The sequence below is a fragment of the Drosophila obscura genome, unplaced genomic scaffold, assembly GCF_018151105.1.
Source record: "Drosophila obscura isolate BZ-5 IFL unplaced genomic scaffold, ASM1815110v1 contig_179, whole genome shotgun sequence".
In the NCBI taxonomy this organism is placed as follows: domain Eukaryota; kingdom Metazoa; phylum Arthropoda; class Insecta; order Diptera; family Drosophilidae; genus Drosophila; species Drosophila obscura.
This window is the reverse complement of record NW_024542766.1, coordinates 4,335,787-4,356,649: the sequence shown is the minus strand read 5'-3', so window position 1 is coordinate 4,356,649 and position 20,863 is coordinate 4,335,787. Positions and strand designations below refer to the sequence as shown.

Here is a 20,863-nt window from a genome sequence, read left to right as displayed (position 1 = left end):
ACAACCTTACAACCGTGTGTAATAAATATAAAATCTTCCCTTGGTAGATGTACCAACATCTTGTATAAAAGCGAGAATATTCCACCCCTGAAGTAACAAATTTCCGCCCAGATAGCCATCGAGTTGGCAGGAAAAGGTTCTTCAGACGCCAAAAATAAAGCAATTATCGTACAGGAGCAGTGGCGCAGCGGAGACTTCTTTGCGTTTGCCCCATGCGTAAGTCAACTGAAAATCCGCAGACAGTTAAACGACTTTCCCTTTTGCCACAGCCACACAGCACCCACTTTACGGATATATATACGTTCATATTGCCGGAGATAATGTCAAATTTATTGCATTATTTTTCGCTCCTTTTCCTTTTGCTCTCATTCCTTCATTTGTGGAGTGCGTTGTTTCATGCGTGTGCGCCCTGTGCCCCTCCCTGTGCCAAGCCACAACTCCACCCCAACCACCTCGATAGCCCACTTCTACGGCTGCCACTGCCTCTGCTACTGCCACTGCTGTTGCTGCTGCTGTTGTGGTGCATAAATCAAAAGGTAAATGGCTGCATTTTTATGACTGCGCCGCCATCGTCGTCGTTGGAGTCGTCGTTCATCGTCGTTCGCCTTTTGCGTCGCTTCGCTTTTATCACACAAACATTTCTGTGATAATAAATGCCATAAAAATGAAGAAATATGTGGTTAATTTTATGTGCTACCCAACCCCCCCATCCCCCACCATGCCATTTGGTGCTGCCGCATCAGTTTTTCCTCCTTTTTATATTCCTCATATAAATGTTTTCGCGGCTACAAATTTCTCTTACTGTCTCTTGTTTTATGTTGTTTCCTTCCTGTCCGCCTGCCTGGCCAAACGAGTACCGGGGGGTATATTGGTTTTAGGGTAATTTATTTTTTAAGATTAAAAATTAAATTAAGTAAAACATATTTTAGGTTAAAACTCTGATCAAAATGGAGAATATTTTTAAACGATTTCTTTAGTTTGGATTCTTTTGAGGATTTTAAAGGAATTTCTTAAGGAATCTTGAATTTTAGATACGCCAAAAATTCTTTCTAACTTCAACAAAATATCTCCTTAATCTGAACATTCTACCTGAAAATATTTTCCACTAAATAACAAAATTAACATATCAAACGCCTTCAAACCGCTGCAGGGCATGAGCATTAAGAAGGAAAGGAAAATCGCTTTAGTCACGGTATCAAGGTGTTCCACACTTCCGCCCCCCCCTGGCACAATCGCTTTGGCTTTCGTTGTAATTTATAATATTTTTGTATTATTTATGCGAAGCGCCCCCACTCTCGCTCTCGCTCGCATTCTCGCTAGTAAATAATTCACATACAGGAGAGGAGCAGCAAATTTATGACGCTGACAAAGTGGCCATAAAAAATAACAAATAATAAGGGAAAATACTCTCTCCCCGCACTCGAGCGGGGAAAACCCACTAACCACTGCGACCTCTGACGACTGTACCTGTACCTTTCTCTCTCTCTCTCGAGGTGAATATTTATTTTGGCAACACTTTGAGCTGGTTTTTTTTTTTTTTCACGCAGTAACCGCAAATTATGTTTAAGCTGGATCGTAAAGTACAACAGCACGCTCTTACCTAATAAATCCATCTTGTACTGAAGGAGGGAACTCTACCTGTGACACGTAAGGCGAGAGAAACAAAGCGAAATCCCCATTGCCCAAATATGTCTAAATACTCTTAATCCTGACATAAGCCGCCTAGCTGTTCGCAGTCTTAACGCTTATATTTACACAGATTTTAATTTGCTTGCCAGAGGCTTTGACGGAGGATTTAAAAATGTCTGGCGATTAGGTAATATTTTTCAAATTGCAAAGAGATTGAGATCTCCACCAAAAGATTCTCAAAAAATGCTGCCAAATCTTAAGAATTGGTTTAGGCTTAGATTAAATAGATTCTGTATAGATTTCTGAGGAATTTTATAAATCATTTAATATAGATCATGATTTACGTGCAGAGAATCAAAGAAGAGATCCAGATGATTAGGGAAGAAAACGTGCTTAGATTTATTAAGCTACGGATGAAATTTTGTTATGGCATTTAAATGCATCTTTAATTATTTTGTGAGACTGCACAAGGGAGTGGAAGATCAAAGGAAGGCTCCCAGGATTAATCCCATCCGTTCGCTGTTAATCATTTCAGTTCGGTTATGCAGCAGCGCCCCTCGGGTGGCAGCAGACTGCTTTTCTGCCTATGCCTGTCACGTAACAAGCTTCTTCCATTACCGTAGGAAATAAAAATAGTTTTTAAAAAGTGTTGAATGGAAAATGCAATTCCAATTTTTGTGTGATTAAATATTAAGCAAGAGAAAAAACCATTAAACTATTTAAAATGCTGGTTAGCCACTAATTTTGTGGTATGTTCCGGCCACCATACCCATACCGCCATTAATTAACCCACCCCCCCTCACATACACTCGCACACTTTTACATGTAAATCAAGAAAACATGAAACAGAAAAAAAAGAGTGTGGAAAATGGCTTGGAAAAACTTTTGTGAGGCGACAAACAAAACAACGATTTCCACTTAAACGGAAAAACAGGAGCCGCATCGTTTTGTGCAGTGGGGTGGGGGAGAGAGTGGTACAGTAAAACACAAAATAAAAACCCACCGCAGAAGTTAATCGAAAAACGCTAAACAAAAGATTGTGGAGAGTCGTGGATCAGGAGATGGAGCAGGGGAGAGTGGAAAGAGTGTGAGAGAGAGAGCGAGCGAGCGAGCGACAAACAAATTAATTTTTATATGACATTAAAACGAGCGGAACCGAGGCGATGGAAATGGTCTGGAACAAAAAAAAAACCGGAGTGTGAGCAGAGAACAAATCTCAGGAGCGGAAGACAATGGCCTCTCTGCCACTGGCTGATACTTCCTCTCCCACAATCACATTGCTGCTCCTTGCTCTCACACTGCCCTGCCACTTATCCGTATCTACACCCACCCCTCCTATTACTCCTGCTGTTGACAGCCCCATCAAAGCCCCACAAAAAAGGAGAGCGGCAGAGCGAACGCGTGACATATGTGTGAAGATAAAATTAATGTGTGTGAGCGCAATGCAACAACAGCTAGCGCGATTGAGAGCGCCGCTCTCTCGCCGTGCCACAACTGTTGCTCTCGAAACGAGTGTTGCCGTGGTGCAAATGCGACAGAGAGAGCGAGAAACCTGTTCCGCAAGGCATCCATCGCATGGCGCATGCGATTGTGATTGGACAAAAAATACGCCATATTTGAAAATTACGCTCATTGCGACTCGCTCGCACACAGCAGTCCGAACTGCTCTAACGCACAAAGAGAGCGGCGAAACCAGTTTTGAGCGAGCAGATAGTGAGCGAGGAGAGCGCGAGCGAGTAGAGAGAGGAGAGCGAGTAGCGAGCGTACATGAATGAGCGTGCACGACCGTGTCCGTTCTTCACTTTGCGGCTAGGTACGTTCCCATCGTCTGACGGAGAAAACAGTTCGAGTTCAGCCTTCGAATCGTTCAGACGTTGTTCGGAAAAAAAAAGCGGAAAACAAACTCCCCCTTTGTACACCCATAGAAATATTCTGTTCAAGAACAGCTGTCCCATCAGCATCAGCCCAAGTGTCAAAAAGTGAACGACAACATACAAAAAAAAAAAATAATAATAAAGGTGAAAGAAATTTACACCACAAAGTGATCTTAAACGGAATTCAGGAATAATATTTCGCTGAACCGACAAATAACAAAGTGAAATATTTGGATTATTATCAAAAACACACATAAATTTTTGCCGTCGCATTTTCTGTGGATTACTCTTCATCGACGACAAAAAGAAAGGAAAAAGCTACACATTTCTGTAGCGACCTCAACATTTCCTTGTGGATTACACTTCAATAACAAAACTACACTAAGCAACAAAAATGGTTGTCTTGGAAGGAGGCGGTGGTGTCGTTACCATCGGCAATAACCAATACCTTCAACCGGATTATTTGGCTCCACTCCCAACAACGGTTAGTATTTTATAACCAAACAAATAAATAAATGAAAGACTTTAAAAAAAAGTCAAGAAAATGAGCTCTATAAAAATATAATCAATGACCAGAATGAAACTGAAAAGAAATAATGAAAACTATTTAAAAAGAAAAAAGCAAAAGCAAAAAGCAAGCCAAAACCAAGCAGAACAAAAAATATTTTAAAAACTGAAATACACAAAAAAATTAAACTCAAATTAAAAGAATGATGAAAAAATTCATATAAAGTTCCTTCCAAGTGATACTAATTAAATTGAACATTTTAACTTCATTAAGTTAAAAAGAATTAAGCAATGAAACATTTAAATTCAATTACAAAATTAAATTCAGCTGAAAGGAAATTCGTATTCAAGAACTTGAAACATTTTCCAAAGTATTTTCTAAAATAAATACACCAGAAATTCGGAACAAATTCATTTTCAATGAAGAAAAATACACTCAAGCAATAAAAATTAAATAAAAGAATATATAAATAATTTTAAATGAAAACTTTAACAAATTGATGGAAAAACATGAAATATCTGAATGTGACTTCAAAAATAATTGTTAAAAGAAATCTAAAAGTGGAATACAAAAAAAAATAGAGCTCAATAAATAAAAGAAAATTCCCGAAGCAGCAAAAACCAATAAACTAAATCCCAACATCCTTCCTTCTTTCCATTCCTTATAGATGGATGCCAAAAAGAGTCCGCTCGCTCTGCTCGCCCAGACATGCTCACAGATTGGCGCCGATTCGTCGGCGGTGAAGCCTCTGCTGGCTATGGACAAGAACAAGACAAAGCCGGGCACCTGCTCCTCGTCCTCCACATCCTCGAACTCGTCGAGCAACGGCGATATGTCGGCGGCCAAGTCCCCTGGCAGCCAGGCCAAATCGCCAAAATCCACAACGCCCATTACGGCCACGGCCACCGGCAATACCAGCCTCACAACCACCGGAGAGATTAAGCTGGCCTTCAAGCCGTACGAGACGAATGTGTTGAGCCACCAGAACCAGAACTCCTTCAAGAGCAGCTCCTCCGTGGAGGAACCGATGCGCCCCAGCTCCAAGAACTCGTCGTCCGCCCAGGAGCGTGTGCCCTCGCGCAGCAAGTCGAATGCCACGCCCACAGATGGACACAGCCGGACACATGATGCGACACCCACCACACCGCATGACAATGGCAGCCGGAAGACAGTGTCGCCCTCGGGCTCCTCACAGCGTGGCGCCAGCCCCATCGTACGCTCGGGCATGGAAGTCCTGAGCAATGCCAACGGCACAGCACAGCATCCCAAGGAGATGAGCAGCATGGCGGCGGCAGCGGCTGCAGCAGCGGCGGCCTACAAGGCAGCCGGTCCCTATGGCCTCAACCCACTGTCGGCCCTCTGCTGTCCGCCCGGCATGGAGCAGCACGCCAATCCTGCTTTCCGTCCGCCCTTTGCCGGCGGCTTCTCGCACCATCATGCCGCCATGCTGGCGGCGGCTGCCAATGGCGGCTATCCGGGCGCCGGAGGTGGCAATCCCGCCGGACAGCCCAATCCGTACATCAGCTACCAGCGCATCAAGACCCCGGCTGGGGGAGAGGCCATCGTGCCAGTGTGCAAGGATCCCTACTGTCCCGGCTGTCCCTACTCGGCGCACACCCAACAGATGCTGATGGGCGCTCCCTGCCCGGCCGGTTGCACCCAGTGCGAGCACCAGAAGTACGGCATGGCCATGGCCAGCGCCGGTCTGCCGCCAGGCCATCCGTACTCACAGGCAGCAGCCGCAGCAGCTGCCAATGCGGCGGCGGCACGCTCCGCCCCCTACGTCTGCAGTTGGGTTGTGGGCGATGCCTATTGCGGCAAGCGTTTCCAGACCTCCGACGAACTCTTCACCCACCTACGCACCCACACGGGCAACCTCTCGGATCCGGCTGCCGCGGCCGCCGCTCTCGCCCAGTCGCAGGCGCAGTCCCTGCTCGGCACCCTGTTCCCGCCATCGGCCCTCAGGGGTGGATATCCCACGCCTCCGCTCAGCCCCATGTCCGCAGCAGCGGCAGCCGCCCGCTATCATCCCTACGCCAAGCCACCACCCGGATCCATGGGCGGCGCCCCATCGCCCTTTGGCGCTGGCGGAGCCTTCAATCCGGCAGCAGCAGCCGCAGCAGCAGCTCTGGGACCGTACTACTCTCCGTATGCCATGTACGGCCAGAGGATGGGAGCGGCACATCAGTAAGGAGTAAAGACGGAAATATGAAAAGGTTTTTAAATGCATACCAAAAAAATAAGGAAAGGATATCCCATAGATGGAAACGTTTTTGAAATAATTTCAAGCGAATTAAAAAAAATGATGAAATGATGATCGGGAATGCCGATGGACATTCATCTATCTGTTCGGCATTCGCGCGCTGTTCTGTGATACTAAACTGTAGTTTGTCGAGCGCTAATTAAATATAAGTTTCCATTCAACGAAGAAGAAGATCAGATCATAATTAATCACAACCAAAATCGTAGCAGAACAAACAGAAAGAAAGATCAATTTATTTGCCACTTCACAAGATACATAATTATTATTGTCTACAGTAATCACAAATCAAATCCAATCCTCCCCCCCTCACATAGGAGATACTATAAGTAGGAAATATCATCAGATTTTTGGATAAAGTTTTGCGTTTCGTTTTTTTTTTTTAAATACTTCTCTTCTCAAAGTTCAACCAAAGTTCTTTTCAAGTCTTAGCAAAGCAGCAAAACAAAAAACAAAAAACAAAAAAAAAACATACGAATATTCAATGACTTCCAAAATTTCTGTTCTCTGAGATGTTGAAAAATTGTTTTAATCCAAGTTTTGCTTTAATCTTTAAGTTTATTAACTATTATTATTATTATTATCAATCATTATAACATTAATGTTCTTTAAGTCAACTTAAATGTAAAACTACGTATAAAATAAATAGTAAACACATTACACAAAACAACAAACAAAACAAAACAAAAACTGAAGAAAAATGCTAAAAAAAAAAATACAAATAAAAAATGAATATTTCATATAAAATTATATATGTACTGTGCGTGTAAATTCTATAGATATACAAAAAAAAAAAAACACTAGATTTGCTAATTTACATACTCCCCTTGATGTATGCAGAAAAATCGGAAATCAGATTCACACAGAAGGCAACAGAATATCAAAACAAAAACAAAACAAAAAAAAATCCACCACATTCATATGAAAAACTGAGAAATATACATGAAAGAAAAACCAAAATCTTTTGAAAATATAAAACCACAACATCTTTTACTTGGCAAAATTATTCGCTACTTTTTTTTTTTGCAGAAAAATTCATGGTCTTATCTGTTGGGAACACGAGTATTTTGTTTGGGATTGTTGGGGGGGGATTGGCTTACTCACTCGAGGGCTATAAAAATAATGCTGATAGTGCGACTTGATTTGCCCTCCTCGGTTTATTTACCTAAAGACTGATGACATTGGCACATTCTGGAAACCGTATCGCGGGCTCTCTAATTCACTTTAAGAAGCCATAGGAAACCCGGAATGGAAAGGAGGGTTTTTTATTTTGCAGAGATTTTTTTTTCAGAGGGTTTTAAAGTACAGCAAAATTAAAGGAACACACGGAAAAACTTAATGAAATTAATTAAGCGAAAAAGAAATCTATGAAAAATATTCCTTAATTCAAAGGCCATGGAAAAGAAGATTCATTCCTTGATGCAGAATTCTACAACAATTGTATTATAGTTTCATAGATATGAAACATTTATTTAGAACTTGAAAACGAGCTCAAGTCTCACGAGGATAGGGTTAACAGCAAAGAGAGGAAAGCAGATAAAGATTGAATTGTTTTTTTTTTTCATTAAAATGGCAGCGCACTGAACAAATATTTAAATTTAAATTGAAAAAAACCCGAAAGTTCTACTCGAAAATCGATTCAAATCTAAGGAATATTTCATGCCCACCTCAAGGAAACTTGAATTTTCCTCGAAATCAAATCTCAAATTCAAATTGTTCCATTCACAAACAATTTGAATTGATTTCCTTTGGCATTTCCAATGTAAACTTTTGTATGCACGCATTTCGAATGCGGCCTAAAATGAAATCAAATTTGAATTTCATGAGTCCATCAAGAGCTGTTGCAGTTGTTTGGGCAGGGGCAAGGGCAGGGGGTAGCATTGATTGGGCAAGCCTTAATAAAACCTGGCGTCTCTGGCGACAGTCATAAAACACCCAAGCCTGAAATTAAAAATCAATAAAAACCCACCCATTCATACATACAAAGTACATCACATCGTCAGAATCAATTGCTATTCAATGTGCAGCACACGCAAAAAAAAAAAAAAATAATAATAATAAATATACGATATACGAAATGTATAAATTTATTACAATAAAAATTGCTTACAAAGCAGCGCACAAATGACAAACATTTTTCAGAGACAATATGCTTCAAAAATCAATAACAAAATTCAACAGCATTTTTGAGTGTATCTCATAAATAAATTAATTGTGACAATATTCAATTGATTTGATTTGAAATTATCGCATTCAGCTGTCACTCGGCACACACACACACACTCACACAGGCAACGCTTTTTTCAATTGTTTCAATATTCGATTTGATTTTTTCCAATTTCTGGTTGTGTTTTTGTTGTTTTTTTTTTTGTTTTTGTTTCTTCGTCTGTTTCCCGCCACTTGAGCGTTGTCTCTGATTTGATTTTGATTCGATGTGAACACAGAAATCGCTTGGCCCCAATATCCCCCATGTGGGTATGGGAATATTGTTTGTCGATTTATCAAAGCAATCAGCCATCAGCCATCAGCAATCAGCAATCAACAATCAGTGCTCGCTCTGTGGCAAATGAAGTGCTCTGCCCGCCGTTGCTGCCTGCCAGCGTGCCCCAAGTGCGAAGGGAAGATGTGAAGTCGTTTTGGGGGATTTATATTGAGTGTTATAGTGGAGTTTGGGAAGAGTATTCGATATATGGTTGGTTATGGATATGCCTGGAGTTCAATTTAATACCATAATTATTTTTCGCAGTCATAAAATTTCATTATTCATTCATTCTTCGCGCACTACGTGTCGCTCTCTCTCACAGCGTTGCTTAGCACTAGAAGCTCTCTCCATATCGTTCGCTATTGGGGTTTCTGTATAAATTTATTTAAATTTATTTCCTATTAAATCTTTTAAGGGCATTACAAATTCCTGCTAAATGGTAAAGTTTTTTTTTTGTCGCCCCTCTTGACATTTTGATGATTATTAATAATTTTTTTATTTCCCCCTCCCAATTCCGTTGAAAGATCTGCTTTGTATGGCGCTCTGATTGTCCAACTCTTGTGTGTAGTTTTTTTTTTATATTATTTTGTGGCTGTGGCTCTCTGTTGTTCCAAATTAAATTTATTTACAGGCATCATATTTCTTTGTTTTGCTGTGTGTTTTTTTTCATGTTAAACAATTTGTTTTCGATGTCAACACTGGCACGTCGTCGAGTCTCAGTCCCCTCCCCACCGCCATCCAGAAGCCACAACAACAACAAAAAGTAAAAGCAAAAGCCAGCAGAAACCAAAACCGAATCAACTTTTTCTGTTGTTGTTAAAAATAGGCCACGAAAGAGGGCAAAAGAGAGGCAAAAAGACGATACGATACGAGAGTTTTGGGGCCACACTCCCAACTATACTCCAATGATTTGTTTGGGTCTTTAGAGATCTCGCTGGGGAGTCTGCACTAAAGTTTAGTGATGGCAGGCCCCATGCCAATCGGCTCGTTGGTCTAGGGGTATGATTTCCGCTTAGGGTGCGGGAGGTCCCGGGTTCAAATCCCGGACGAGCCCAAGTAAAGTACAATTTTTTTTGGTCTTTTTTTAACATTTTTTGTGCAATAAAAAGCAATAATCCCCCTATATAAAAAAAGTTTATTAATTCGATTTATGGGTATTATTTGAGCCAGTCATATGGGTTGGCTGGTTGACTCATGATCATTTAATGCCAGGCAATAATCACACTCTTGAAATGTTGTAAATATTAAATATAAGTACGCGTAGTTTTTGGTATATGACTATATTTATATGCCTTGCAATACTTTTATTATGGTAACCTGTGTGACTTTGGGGCTAGTCCCCGCTATAATCTTGGATGTTTTATGGCCTCATCAAAATTAAGTCTAATCATCGGTTGTGATTTTTTTTTTTTATAAAGATTTTCCAATATTATGGTGGATACCTCGTAGTTGTTGTCCAAAGAGTTTTATGCTTGGAGACGATGAAAGACACTTTCCACTTGACAAAAACAACACAAAGATCGCGTGATATCTGGAATTGATATAAAAGCTATGCAGTTTCATTCTTTAAGCTCATATCAATCACAGAAATTGGGTCATAGGCAAAGTTCTTATCAAATAAAACGCAGATGATTTGCAAACAAATATTCCTTACCCAGAAATATTCCGATTTCGTGGCAAGATAAGACGACAGAATATATTTCGACAGCTGATCTAAGATTTAATTTGATTAAATTTTTAATGCTGAATGGCTTCTCTGACATTTTCTTATAAAATTAAAATTCTACAAATTATTTAACCATTAAAAATGATTAGTGGGTACCCAATAATCCAGAGATCCGCCTTTTCCTTTTCACATACTAGTATTTATATATCTTTTCCTACTTTCAATGATTTTTTTCTTTATTTATTTAAGGTTTTTTTTTTTTTGTGCTTCCCCTTATTTATGAGGCACCTTAACATTGACAACTTGTCGTATGGTTATTGCTATATAGTCATAAAAACCAATTTTATTGTCCGTGTCGTATATAGAGATGTTAACGATTAAGCGACGCGAAGAACTTGTCTACAGATTTATGATCCAAATAAAAGGAAATGGAAAAATGTCTGGCATTTAACCTCAAGGTAGAAAAATGAAAGTGTTTTTTTTTCCTTGTCTGGTAGAGCCAACATTCCTCTAAGATATATCTTTGGTGGGGTATTATCTTCAAGTTTCTTGTATGTTGACGTGCCATCCCATGCAGAGGTGCGCTGCTGCACGTACTCTGCCTAAGACCCCGTAGACTGGTAGACTGTTTGGTTTTTTTCCTTTGCTTCGGTCGTCGGGGGCAATCGACCCATAAATAATATTTAGAAATCGGCAACTGAGATTGCATGAAGCTTAATTTGTGGGGGCCCTATATACAACAAAACAGTCGGACAGCTGGGCGCGCGGGTCTCTCGGGTCTCTGTTGTGCCGTGATTTCGCTTGGCGAATTGATATAGCAATGTGGCACTGACAAGTTGACGTTTTAGATTTGATGATTTATTTGCGGACCTGAGACACGATCGATGATTTATGAGGTGTCCGTCCAGAGATTAGCAAGCCAGCAAATGAATGGAATGGCTCTTTGGGGTTATATAAGCTGATAATGCCTCGACTCGACTCGACTCACTCGCTCTGCCCATTAAATAGACATTAACGAAATGTTCTATAAAGGCGGCAAGCAACGACAGAAGTGCAGTTAGTAACAAAAAAAATGATATCTCCACTTGTTGCCCTCTGTCTGATCGTTGGGCTCTCGTCCTCCGGTGCTCGCAAACCAGCAAAGTATACCCTCTGCACCTTCGATTCGGTCAGCTCGGACAAGTGTTTGGCTGTGGTAAAGGCATCCAGGGATGCCAATCGAGCATCTCCATTGCAATGCGTTTCGCGAAGGAGTCGCACTGACTGCCTGCAGACGGTGAAAAACGAAGATAATCATTATGTGGTGCTCGATCAGCATGATTATATGGCAGCGCGTGAGGCGGGTCTTAGTCCGATTATATTTGCACGCGAAGAGCGAGAGAATTTCATTATAGCCGTGACAGCAAGGAATATCAGTCTCATCGAGTACAATGAGGCTACACTGTAACTATTTCAGCTTCTACTTTGTGTTTCTCCTAATATTTTGCATCATTTCCATATAGCAATTTGGACACTAGCGATGAGAGAGCCTTCCATTCCGCGCTGGCATTCAATGCGCTACGCGGACGCAATATCTGCCCGGATAGCCCGTCCATAGCTCAGCGTAGATCCATACGAATTTTGAACTCAGATCAGTATAAACCCTTGAACAGCTCGGAGGATATATTGCTGTGTCCGTTTGCTACCTATGCGGAGACAAATGCCTTTGCCTCGTGCAACTATGATGCGGGTCTACAGAATGCCGTTTTTGTTTACCAGAAGCGAGGATTTAAGCCACGCAAAGTGAAGGAATTGAGACGACAATTGCTTGATTTACTGCACAACTTTAATGGCTATCAGTTTTTCAATTTCTTTGATACATTCCAGAGCGTAAACGATGTGATATTCAAGGTGAGCGTTCGCCATGCCGCTCAATATTCAAGCTGACTTTTCTCTATTTTAATATTCAGAACAACACAATTGGATTTGATCTGCGGCCGAGCTATGTGAATGGCATCGATGAGAGTGTCTTCAGCGAATTGCATTGCAATGAATCTGATCACAAGGACCATCCTGGACAATTGGGTGATGATTTGGAGACCACAAAATGATTGTAATTTATAAATAGAAATTTATTTTCTTGCTGCTGAGCATTCCAAACCTAAAGAGTTTTTCCCTTGCGATCCTCGTAATAGGTGTCGTGAACCGATCCGCTTGTCGCACATAAATTAAACAGAAAAGCATCAGCAGAAGCAACAAAACATCAGCAGCAGCAGCTGACTGATGTCGTCGCAGCTAATTAACAGTTTTGTTATAAATTACACTTAAAGTCATTTCAATTTACGTTTCGTTTCGGGGGGTGCGTCAATCATGCGTGAACCGACAACCTACACACACACACACACACATCCAGTGACATCCAGCGGATACATTTGTATCTTTTAGGTTGTCTACTCTACGAGTGCTTATGTGCGCCTGTCTGTCTGAGTGCGGTGTGTGTGTGTGTGTGTGTGTGTGCCCCCTTGTGTCAGTTGTCAACTCCTTAATAATTTTCCATTTCTCGTGTATTATTTTCTTTTTTTTTTTTCTGTGAATTTTACGCCCCCGCTGTGAGTCCGAGATCCCGGGGTCTCGCCTCCTCCCTCTGCATCCCATCCATCCATCCATCCATTCCATATCCCATGCTGTGTTGTGACATTGTTAATATTTATGGCTTCCTCGTGTCATTTTCATAATGTTGCGTTTGACACTTTCCCTCTGGGCCCCCACCATTACGAACACTCGCGGGGTACACAAGAGCAGCGGCAGGAAGGGGAATGTTTGAATTTCGAAGATCGAAGTTTTGGATACTCTTGTGAGCAACATTTTGGCTGTGGAAGTTACTTTAAAAATAAATCATAATTATAATTTTTATTTTTAATATTTTAAAAATTATTTTTAATTATTTATTTTTTATTTAAAAAAAATGTTTATTATACAAATCATAATCCTTATGATAGCCGCTTTAAAGACTCGTATATATTTAGAGTTCTTCAGACCTATTCTCATAGTCCCAATACCCTCTGGAAGAGTATCCCATGAAATGAAACAAAACACATCCCCATTCACATTCCATGTTATCTTACATTATATGGGCGGTGGTCGGAGCTCGCCCCGCCTTGGTCTTTGCATATTTTTCTTCACTTTTCTCTTCTTTTTTAATTTTTTTTTTTTTCCTTTTTTGAAAATGACATTTGTTGCTGACACAACGACAACTGTCAACAGGCACTCGGTAGCCATTTATTTTCGGTTTATGTTGGTCAAACCAGGGGGGGGGGGGATACGAGCATCTGTAGTATTAGGGAGGAACATGATTCAGGTTAAGAGTTGCCTTGAGATATACACGAATCGCTGGAGTTAGAGGTGTTGAGGGAATCACAATGACGAGGATCTTGGGGGGTTCTCCGTGTGTCTCCACACTTGAGTTCCTCGTTAATTAGTCGAATCTGTATCCTTTTCGTGTCGTGCGGCATGCATCGGCAACCTTGGGTCGGGGTACTGGGATCATGGGAACCCCCACCCTCTCCTGTAGCGTACTCCCTCATAAATTCTACCTTCAAATACCACGAATAAAATAAATAAAATATGAAGAATAAAGCAACAAAAAATCTATATTAAATCGCATTGAGAATTTATGGCCCTGCAAGGCCTTCAGCTGTGGGCCGCCGCGGCATAAATACTTCAGCTGTGATTATTATTGCACCCAGGTAGCCACCCAGTGGTTCCAAAAAAAAAAAAACCAAAAAAAAATGGAACTCCACATGGAGCCCCTGCCCCAACGGAAACAACTGGAAAGCGACCAAACAGAAATACCTTGAGCCGGTGGCACTTCAAAGGCCAGGCCGCCGGCACTAGAGTGTTTTTGTTTTGTTTTGTTTTTTTTTTTGGCGCTAATATATTATTGATAGATAAATCAGTGATATATGTATGTGACAGTGGTCAGTGCGGGGGCCTTTGCTTTCCTCCGCCTCCACCTCCTTTGGATTGTAAATTACCCCACAAACAATGAACATTTCGAAAGGGTGTGCACTTTGCATAGAGAGTGTGGGTTTCCCCTCACAGATAAATCGGGTCACTGAATGGCATCGAAATGTCACCAGCAATCAGGCTACAGATATCGGAAATTGTCGCTGACAGAGCTGTTAATGTATTTCCTGCTTTTGTACTTTTTTTGTATGTTCGCTTTTCATATTTAATTTTTAATTAATAATGTCAAGTTGTCAGATTAAAAATTGTGGCGGGATCGTAGCTCAAGAAGCGACTAGGGAATGCTCTGGAGATGTTTTCAGAGATGTTTACTCGGGGATGTTATATAATTTTCGTTGATTAATGATGATTACATGATTAATTAAAGTAGATATATAAAGTCTATTTATTTATTTATTAATTTTTTGTAAATGTTTCTTATCATTCAATAAGTTTCTTTAAAGAACTTCCTATTTTTATTAGATATTAGTGGAGTTTAAGGAGTACTCTGGTATCTCCATGAAAAACTTATATTCCGAAGATAATAATATAATCTTTAGCAGCACTTCTTAGACTTTCATTCTACCCAATCTATTCCACTTTTCTCTGTCTATAGTTTTCCCTAAATAGCCCCAACATACCCTTTATAAAATGGCAGTGCTCTTATGTATTTAATGCTGAAGTAAACTCTATGGTGAATGCCGCTACAGGGCATAAATATTTCATGCAATGTCAAGATAACCGATAGCTAAAGCCGGGCTGGTCTGGCCTGGCCTGGTCTGGTCTGGCTGGATGTTGAGTGTGATATAGTCAGAAGTTGCTAAATATGGGCTTGACCTGCCGCTGCTGCTTCTGCTGCTGCTGCTGTTGCTGCTGTTTGTGGATGTTTTTGTGGCTGCTTCTGTGGTTCTTTGTGGTTCGTGTTGCTGCTGTGGTTGTCCGATGGCCACATTATTAAGCCAATTCAACGGCAGCAGATAAATAAATAAAATTTGAAACATTGCCGCAACAATAAAAGGCGACAGTACACGATTTATTAAACGAAGCTGTGGAGACCAAATGAAGAGGCGAAACAGCGCCAAAAAAAAAGAAAAAAAAACACCAAGGAAAGAGTGAGAGGCAGGAGCGGACCCGAACAGCAGCTGCCACCGTGCTGTTGCTCACATTACTCTTTTTTTGGCGTGGCCCGAACAGACAGACAGACAGACAGACAGCTACTCGCACAGAAGATACAGATACATTTGCTGTATAGAAAACACACACAATACTTGAGGTTGAGTCCAAAATGACTAATGACCAGCGATTATCAAGCGATAAAAGGCAAAAGAGAGCCCAACAACAGCAGCAGCAGCACCAGCACCAGATAATTTATTATTGTTTTAAACATTTGTGTTTTGCGCTCAAACGAGATACATTTGTCTCCTCTCGAAAACAGAAACCTTTTCTGTGCCTTTTTGTTCATTAAGACAATATAATACTCGTAAAAGTTGAAGAAGGGTCGTGTCGGCCCCCCATACATATTTATATGTGTATATAAATACATTGATGGAGACACACAGACATACATACATATGTATAAATCCATATGTAAATTTTCCCCTTCTGTCTCTCTGGGGGCAACTGCTGCACCTCTGCACCTTTTGTAATTAGTTGGCCTTTTATAACCCTTTTCTGCGGCTACCGAGTGTTGAATTTTTGTTGTTGTTTTTTTTTTTTTTGTCTGCAGAGGCTAGTAGAGCCGACAGCAATAATAAACTTGAAGATTCATGAAAGCGGCAAAAAGGAAAAAAAAATAAAATAAACAGTCAACAGCGACGCGTAAATTTCAGTCTTTCAGTATTTCATTTCTTTTGTTGCCAGCCCCCTAGTCAAAACACGGCAAAAACTATCAAGAAAATACCAACACAAACACAACAAAATACAAACAAAAACTCAAAGAATATGTTAGAGGTAAAGAACTTTTGGTGCCCTATACGGTATTTACATTCGCATATTGATTGCTGCATTTAAAGAATTAATTTGATTTTTAATTTTGATATATATTTAAAAATTTTTTTTCTTTTTTCTTGTTATTATTAGATCATATTTGATTTGATATTATAATCGTTTTCCAACTCTTATTTTTACTGCCCCAACTCCCTCACCCTACCAAAAAAAAAAAAAAAAAAAAATAGCGCATACCCCATTCGAAATGATCGCATCAACACTGAAAGGGGGGGTATCCCAGATGCTTGGGCTGATTGTTGGGCTCTGCTGTAAATGTGAATTGGCCGAAATTAAAAATATATTTATGACTTAAGTGGCAATAAATTATGTTTCTTGTTAAAATTCTATTGTTTCTGTTTCGGTTTCTGTTTCTTCTTTTTTTTTTTTTTTATCTCTCCCTTCATTTTGGCTTTCTTTTTTGTTCCTCTTCTTATTTATTTATTTTGGTTACTGTTTTTGTATTTTTTGTGGTTGTTGGTTTTCAAAATTATTCACATAAATTTCGCCCAAAAATTGTGTGCTTCTGACATTATTTACGACTTGCTAATGAAGTTGGTTGGCTGCTGGATTGCTGGATAGTTTTCAATATGTTTATGTCCCACCCTTGTGGTGGTCGTGTTAAATGAATATTCGTGTATCTTTTATGGTTTGCTGCTCGTTGATTGCAATTACTTGTAAATCTGTCGCACAGTCACATCGGGGGAATGGGAATAACGCGACTGATAAGGCGATCGATCGACCACTTGACTTGTATACCGTCCCCATGCTGCCACTTGAGAACAGATCCCAGTCACATAAATACTACATATTATACACCATAGGCGCTATAGTGCCTAGCATTTCCATTTAATTTGTTGTTATTTCTAGGCTTTTTGTTTATTACTAAATACTTGAGCTGTTGCTGTTTTTTTGTGTTTTTGTTTTGTTCTGTGTCTGGGGGTCAATCTGGGTGATTTGTTATTTATTAAACACTTTTGACACGGGTTTTGTGGGTTTTTTTGTTGTTAACAATTTGATAATTGTGTTGTCTCATGATTGGGGATTTATTCTTACGTAATGTTTAGAGTTGTTTAAATAAGAATTTCAATTGGTTTTAGTTGAGATTTGAATAGAAATAAAATATTTTTAATATTATCAGGAAATGAGTTCTTAAAGAGTTCTTGTTATATGCTATTTCGGAGTCTTTGCAGAGTCTTTTTCAGTCAGTCAATGTACAATAAATATTCATTATATACAAATATTTTATTTTCATAAATTTACCTAAAGCCAGGTGTTCAAAGAGCCAAACGACAGTTGCGCTTCTGCTTATTTCCCTTCATTCTAGCTCTGAAAGTTGTCCAATCGCCAATCTAGTAGATATTTAATGCTCTTTTCCAAACCATCAACTTATAGAGTATTTTCTTCTTCGTATTAGACCCCAAAATCAAAGAGCTCCAAATATGATTGTCACCTATCTATCGGGTAGTTTGTACAGTCGACACTTAAGTCGCGCCACAATCCAAAAAAAAAAAAAACAAAACAATTAAAAACTGACAACTAGAACAAACAATGAATAATATTATTTAGTTTTTGAGCTTTCAGTTTATTTCCGTTGATATTTTTGATGTTTTCTAAGACTCGAAAGTTGAATTGATTTCAAAAACGACACAATTATGGCGATCTAATCTCGAGAGCAATTAAAATGAAAATTTATGGCCCTTATGTGCCACATACTCTCGCAAGAGCACTCGCCAGGGTTCAAGAGCTGTCATCAGCTTATTATATTTTATACAATTTTACGAGTTTGAACAGATTCGAGTGATAATTTCTTCTAGATGGGCAATTAAAAATTTGTTTAACCAACGATTTTCTCTGCTCCAAAAAGGCACTTGAAAATCTAATTTTGTTGTTGTTGTTGTTTGTTAAAAATAACTTGAAGGCGTCTCTACTTTGTGGCATTTTCTAGATAAACATTAGACGGTCCCCGCATTGCCGCTGTCAGCGTGTGGGGCGCTGTGTGTTTTCTTTTAAAACATGACAAAAAAAAAAACCATCCAACAGCTCCGGGGGCAATATTACTGGCATTTAAGCTACTTTACTTGGCTTCCAAAGTCAAAGATAATAAACAGAAATTTGTGATGGAATTTAGTAGAGAAAACGTCGCAGGAAAACAAGATAAAGTCAAAGTCTGTTTTTTTGGGGTCTCGTGTCGTGCAGCAGCACCCGTGACAAGGCCCTGTGTGCTTCTATCTAAATATAGTAGTAGTCATTTGGTTAGTTTAACTCTTGATCTTCAGCCAGCTGTCGTCGCATTTAGATAAGCGGGCGAACTCTGTACCATTTGTGGATTGTGAGAGATTTGTCAGAGATTTTGCAAGATTTGTTGGAGCGGGAGGGACTGCAGCATTATATATCACTGCTCTCGACAGATTATTGTTTGCAGATCTACTCGGGGTTTATCACGAATTATATGACACCCTTAACTGATTGTCTGTTGTGTGTGTGTTTCTTCTTGTGATTTATGGTAATCTCTATACTAGTCTGTGGTCCCAAGTCGAAAGTTTAAGTGCCATAATTGCAGAAAAAAAATACACTGAGAATGCATGGGTTGGATTTTAGCTACTGTGTCATATATATATACATACATATACATATATTTTTTTTTTTAGTGGATTTTTTATGGATATTGGATGGTACGATCAATGAAAAGCCTCTATTGTGGCAGACATGTAGACAGGTAGTACATGCTCTTGGTTGTTGCAAGTTCCCAAAAGTTATCCCAAGTACATTAAATTTCCGTTTCGTTATATCAATGTCAGTGGCATATCAATATCTCATCAAAATACGTAAATTGAATGGCAGCCACCATCAAAATCACTCTCTTGAAACGCTCAAAATAACAGACAAGACAAGACACATGGCCAACACATACTTACACATAAAAGTTGGCATGACAAAGCCTTATAGTTAGGCCCAGACTCGAGACGAGACTTGAGACGAGACGAGACGAGACGAGACTCGAGACCGGAGACTGCAGAGTCGCTCTGCAGCGCTCTCTTCTCAAAAACTGTCAGACATTTAAGCCGCCCACCATTTTGGCCAGCCACCATCTGTATCTGTCCATCGCCCTGACAGTGGCACTCTCTACTCTTGGCCATTTAATCACAGTATTAACTCTTTTTGCTGAGCCGCCTGTCACTCATGTCTCATGGTGAGCGGGTGTGGTGCAGAGGCAGACAGCGGGGTTGTCGATGTTATAAACACTACTGTCTTCCAACTGTCAAGTTGGTCTAAGTTTTTGAGCGCAAAATAAAAGCCAACTTGACAGCTGAACGGTCTCCCTTCCGTCTGTTGGCGGCGTTCAAACTGATGTTATTGTTGTCGTTTCTGCTGCTGCTGCTTGTGCTGATGATGATGATGATTATTATGTATTTTGTATTTTTATTTTTGTTTTTTTTTTTGCCGTTGCCAGACCTCGACTTGGACACATCGGACACACTCGGACTCTTTCGCCCATGGCACATTCGTTTAGGCTTTTAAACGCTTAGGCCCGTCTTATGTGGGACTTAACGCGCTGACCGATGCTGATGCCAAAAGCCAACAGTTGGACAGTCTGAAGACGCCTCGATGGCAACGGCAAACGGCAACAGGCAACCGGCAACGGCGGTGGCGGCAAAACTTGAAATGAATTTCGAACGCGCTTCGGATAATGAAAACGAAACGAGGCGCGCGCGCGCGCTCTCTCTTCGCTTCACAAAACGGTCAGCGGGGGACAGTGGGGGGAAAAGAGGTAACAAAATTAAATAAAAAACCGAAAAACGAAGTCAAGTAAAATCCCAGCCGACACAAAGAATAAAAACGTCAAAAGTGATTTTGCGACAGCCGCAAAGTAAAATGACAAACGAAAAAAATTCCAACGCTGCCGCCGTCAGCACATCCACGGCCCTACTCCCCTATCCACCCCGCCTGAATCGTGCATGGCCAGTGTCCACTGTTAAATGTTTTGTGCAAGCTGAGGAGGTGTATTTTTTTCTTCTTTTTTTTTTTAATAATTTCTTGAGTTTATTTTTTCTGTAAACGTATACTTTATAAGGCAGTGCTGGAATTGGCAGTGTAACCCTTTAGTAAAGAGATTATTCTACGTTTGGTTCCTCTTTTATTATTTAGTTTCTCACTCTAACATTGCTGACCGTTATTCTTGGCATTTTCGTATTCTATTGCTTTGCTCATGAAAAGAGAAACGAATGGATGCAATATAAATGAGAATCATATAGAGTAAAATTCGTAAATACTTTATTCAATACAATTGTTAAGATAAGAATACGCAATAGAATAAGGATGGCACGTTTTATCGCTAATATTGGTAGTGCATAAATCTTCACAGTATGCTTCACAGTAGTCCTCTCTGATATTTTGCAAAAACTTTTCAGCATAAAACGAATTTATTTCCAAGAGTATCAGAAATATCCAAAATATATTCCACGACATTTTTTCG

At 40.1% G+C, this 20,863-nt stretch overlaps 2 protein-coding genes and 1 non-coding gene across 5 annotated transcripts; all 3 read left to right on the top strand.

Moving 5' to 3' along the window:
• The first annotated feature begins 3,465 nt into the window (after positions 1-3,465).
• Positions 3,466-6,768, top strand: LOC111064707 (zinc finger protein Noc). Its single transcript, XM_022352460.2, has 2 exons — positions 3,466-3,987; positions 4,679-6,768. The coding sequence occupies exons 1-2, from the start codon at positions 3,898-3,900 to the stop codon at positions 6,200-6,202; spliced, it is 1,614 nt and encodes a 537-aa protein (XP_022208152.2). The 5' UTR covers positions 3,466-3,897; the 3' UTR covers positions 6,203-6,768.
• A 2,967-nt stretch (positions 6,769-9,735) lies between these two features.
• Trnap-agg lies at positions 9,736-9,807 on the top strand. Its single transcript has one exon. It is a non-coding gene; the product is annotated as a tRNA-Pro (tRNA).
• A 1,658-nt stretch (positions 9,808-11,465) lies between these two features.
• On the top strand, positions 11,466-12,731 carry LOC111064710. 3 transcript variants are annotated; one of them, XM_022352465.2, is made up of 4 exons: positions 11,466-11,862; positions 11,922-12,309; positions 12,369-12,511; positions 12,594-12,731. In XM_022352465.2, the coding sequence occupies exons 1-3, from the start codon at positions 11,492-11,494 to the stop codon at positions 12,507-12,509; spliced, it is 900 nt and encodes a 299-aa protein (XP_022208157.1). In that variant the 5' UTR covers positions 11,466-11,491; the 3' UTR covers positions 12,510-12,511; positions 12,594-12,731. The 3 variants fall into 3 exon arrangements, with proteins under 3 accessions (XP_022208157.1, XP_022208158.1, XP_022208156.1); XM_022352466.2 differs by having other exon boundaries at positions 12,566-12,731; XM_022352464.2 differs by lacking the exon at positions 12,594-12,731 and having other exon boundaries at positions 12,369-12,558.
• The last annotated feature ends 8,132 nt before the right edge of the window (positions 12,732-20,863 follow it).

Coding starts and splice junctions, on each gene's coding strand:
- LOC111064707 (XM_022352460.2), top strand. CDS start 3,898: ATGGTTGTCTTGGAAGGAGGCGGTGGTGTCGTTACCATCGGCAATAAC. Junction 3,988..4,678: donor TGGCTCCACTCCCAACAACG/GTTAGTATTTTA, acceptor CATTCCTTATAG/ATGGATGCCAAAAAGAGTCC.
- LOC111064710 (XM_022352465.2), top strand. CDS start 11,492: ATGATATCTCCACTTGTTGCCCTCTGTCTGATCGTTGGGCTCTCGTCC. Junction 11,863..11,921: donor GAGTACAATGAGGCTACACT/GTAACTATTTCA, acceptor ATTTCCATATAG/CAATTTGGACACTAGCGATG. Junction 12,310..12,368: donor TAAACGATGTGATATTCAAG/GTGAGCGTTCGC, acceptor TTTAATATTCAG/AACAACACAATTGGATTTGA.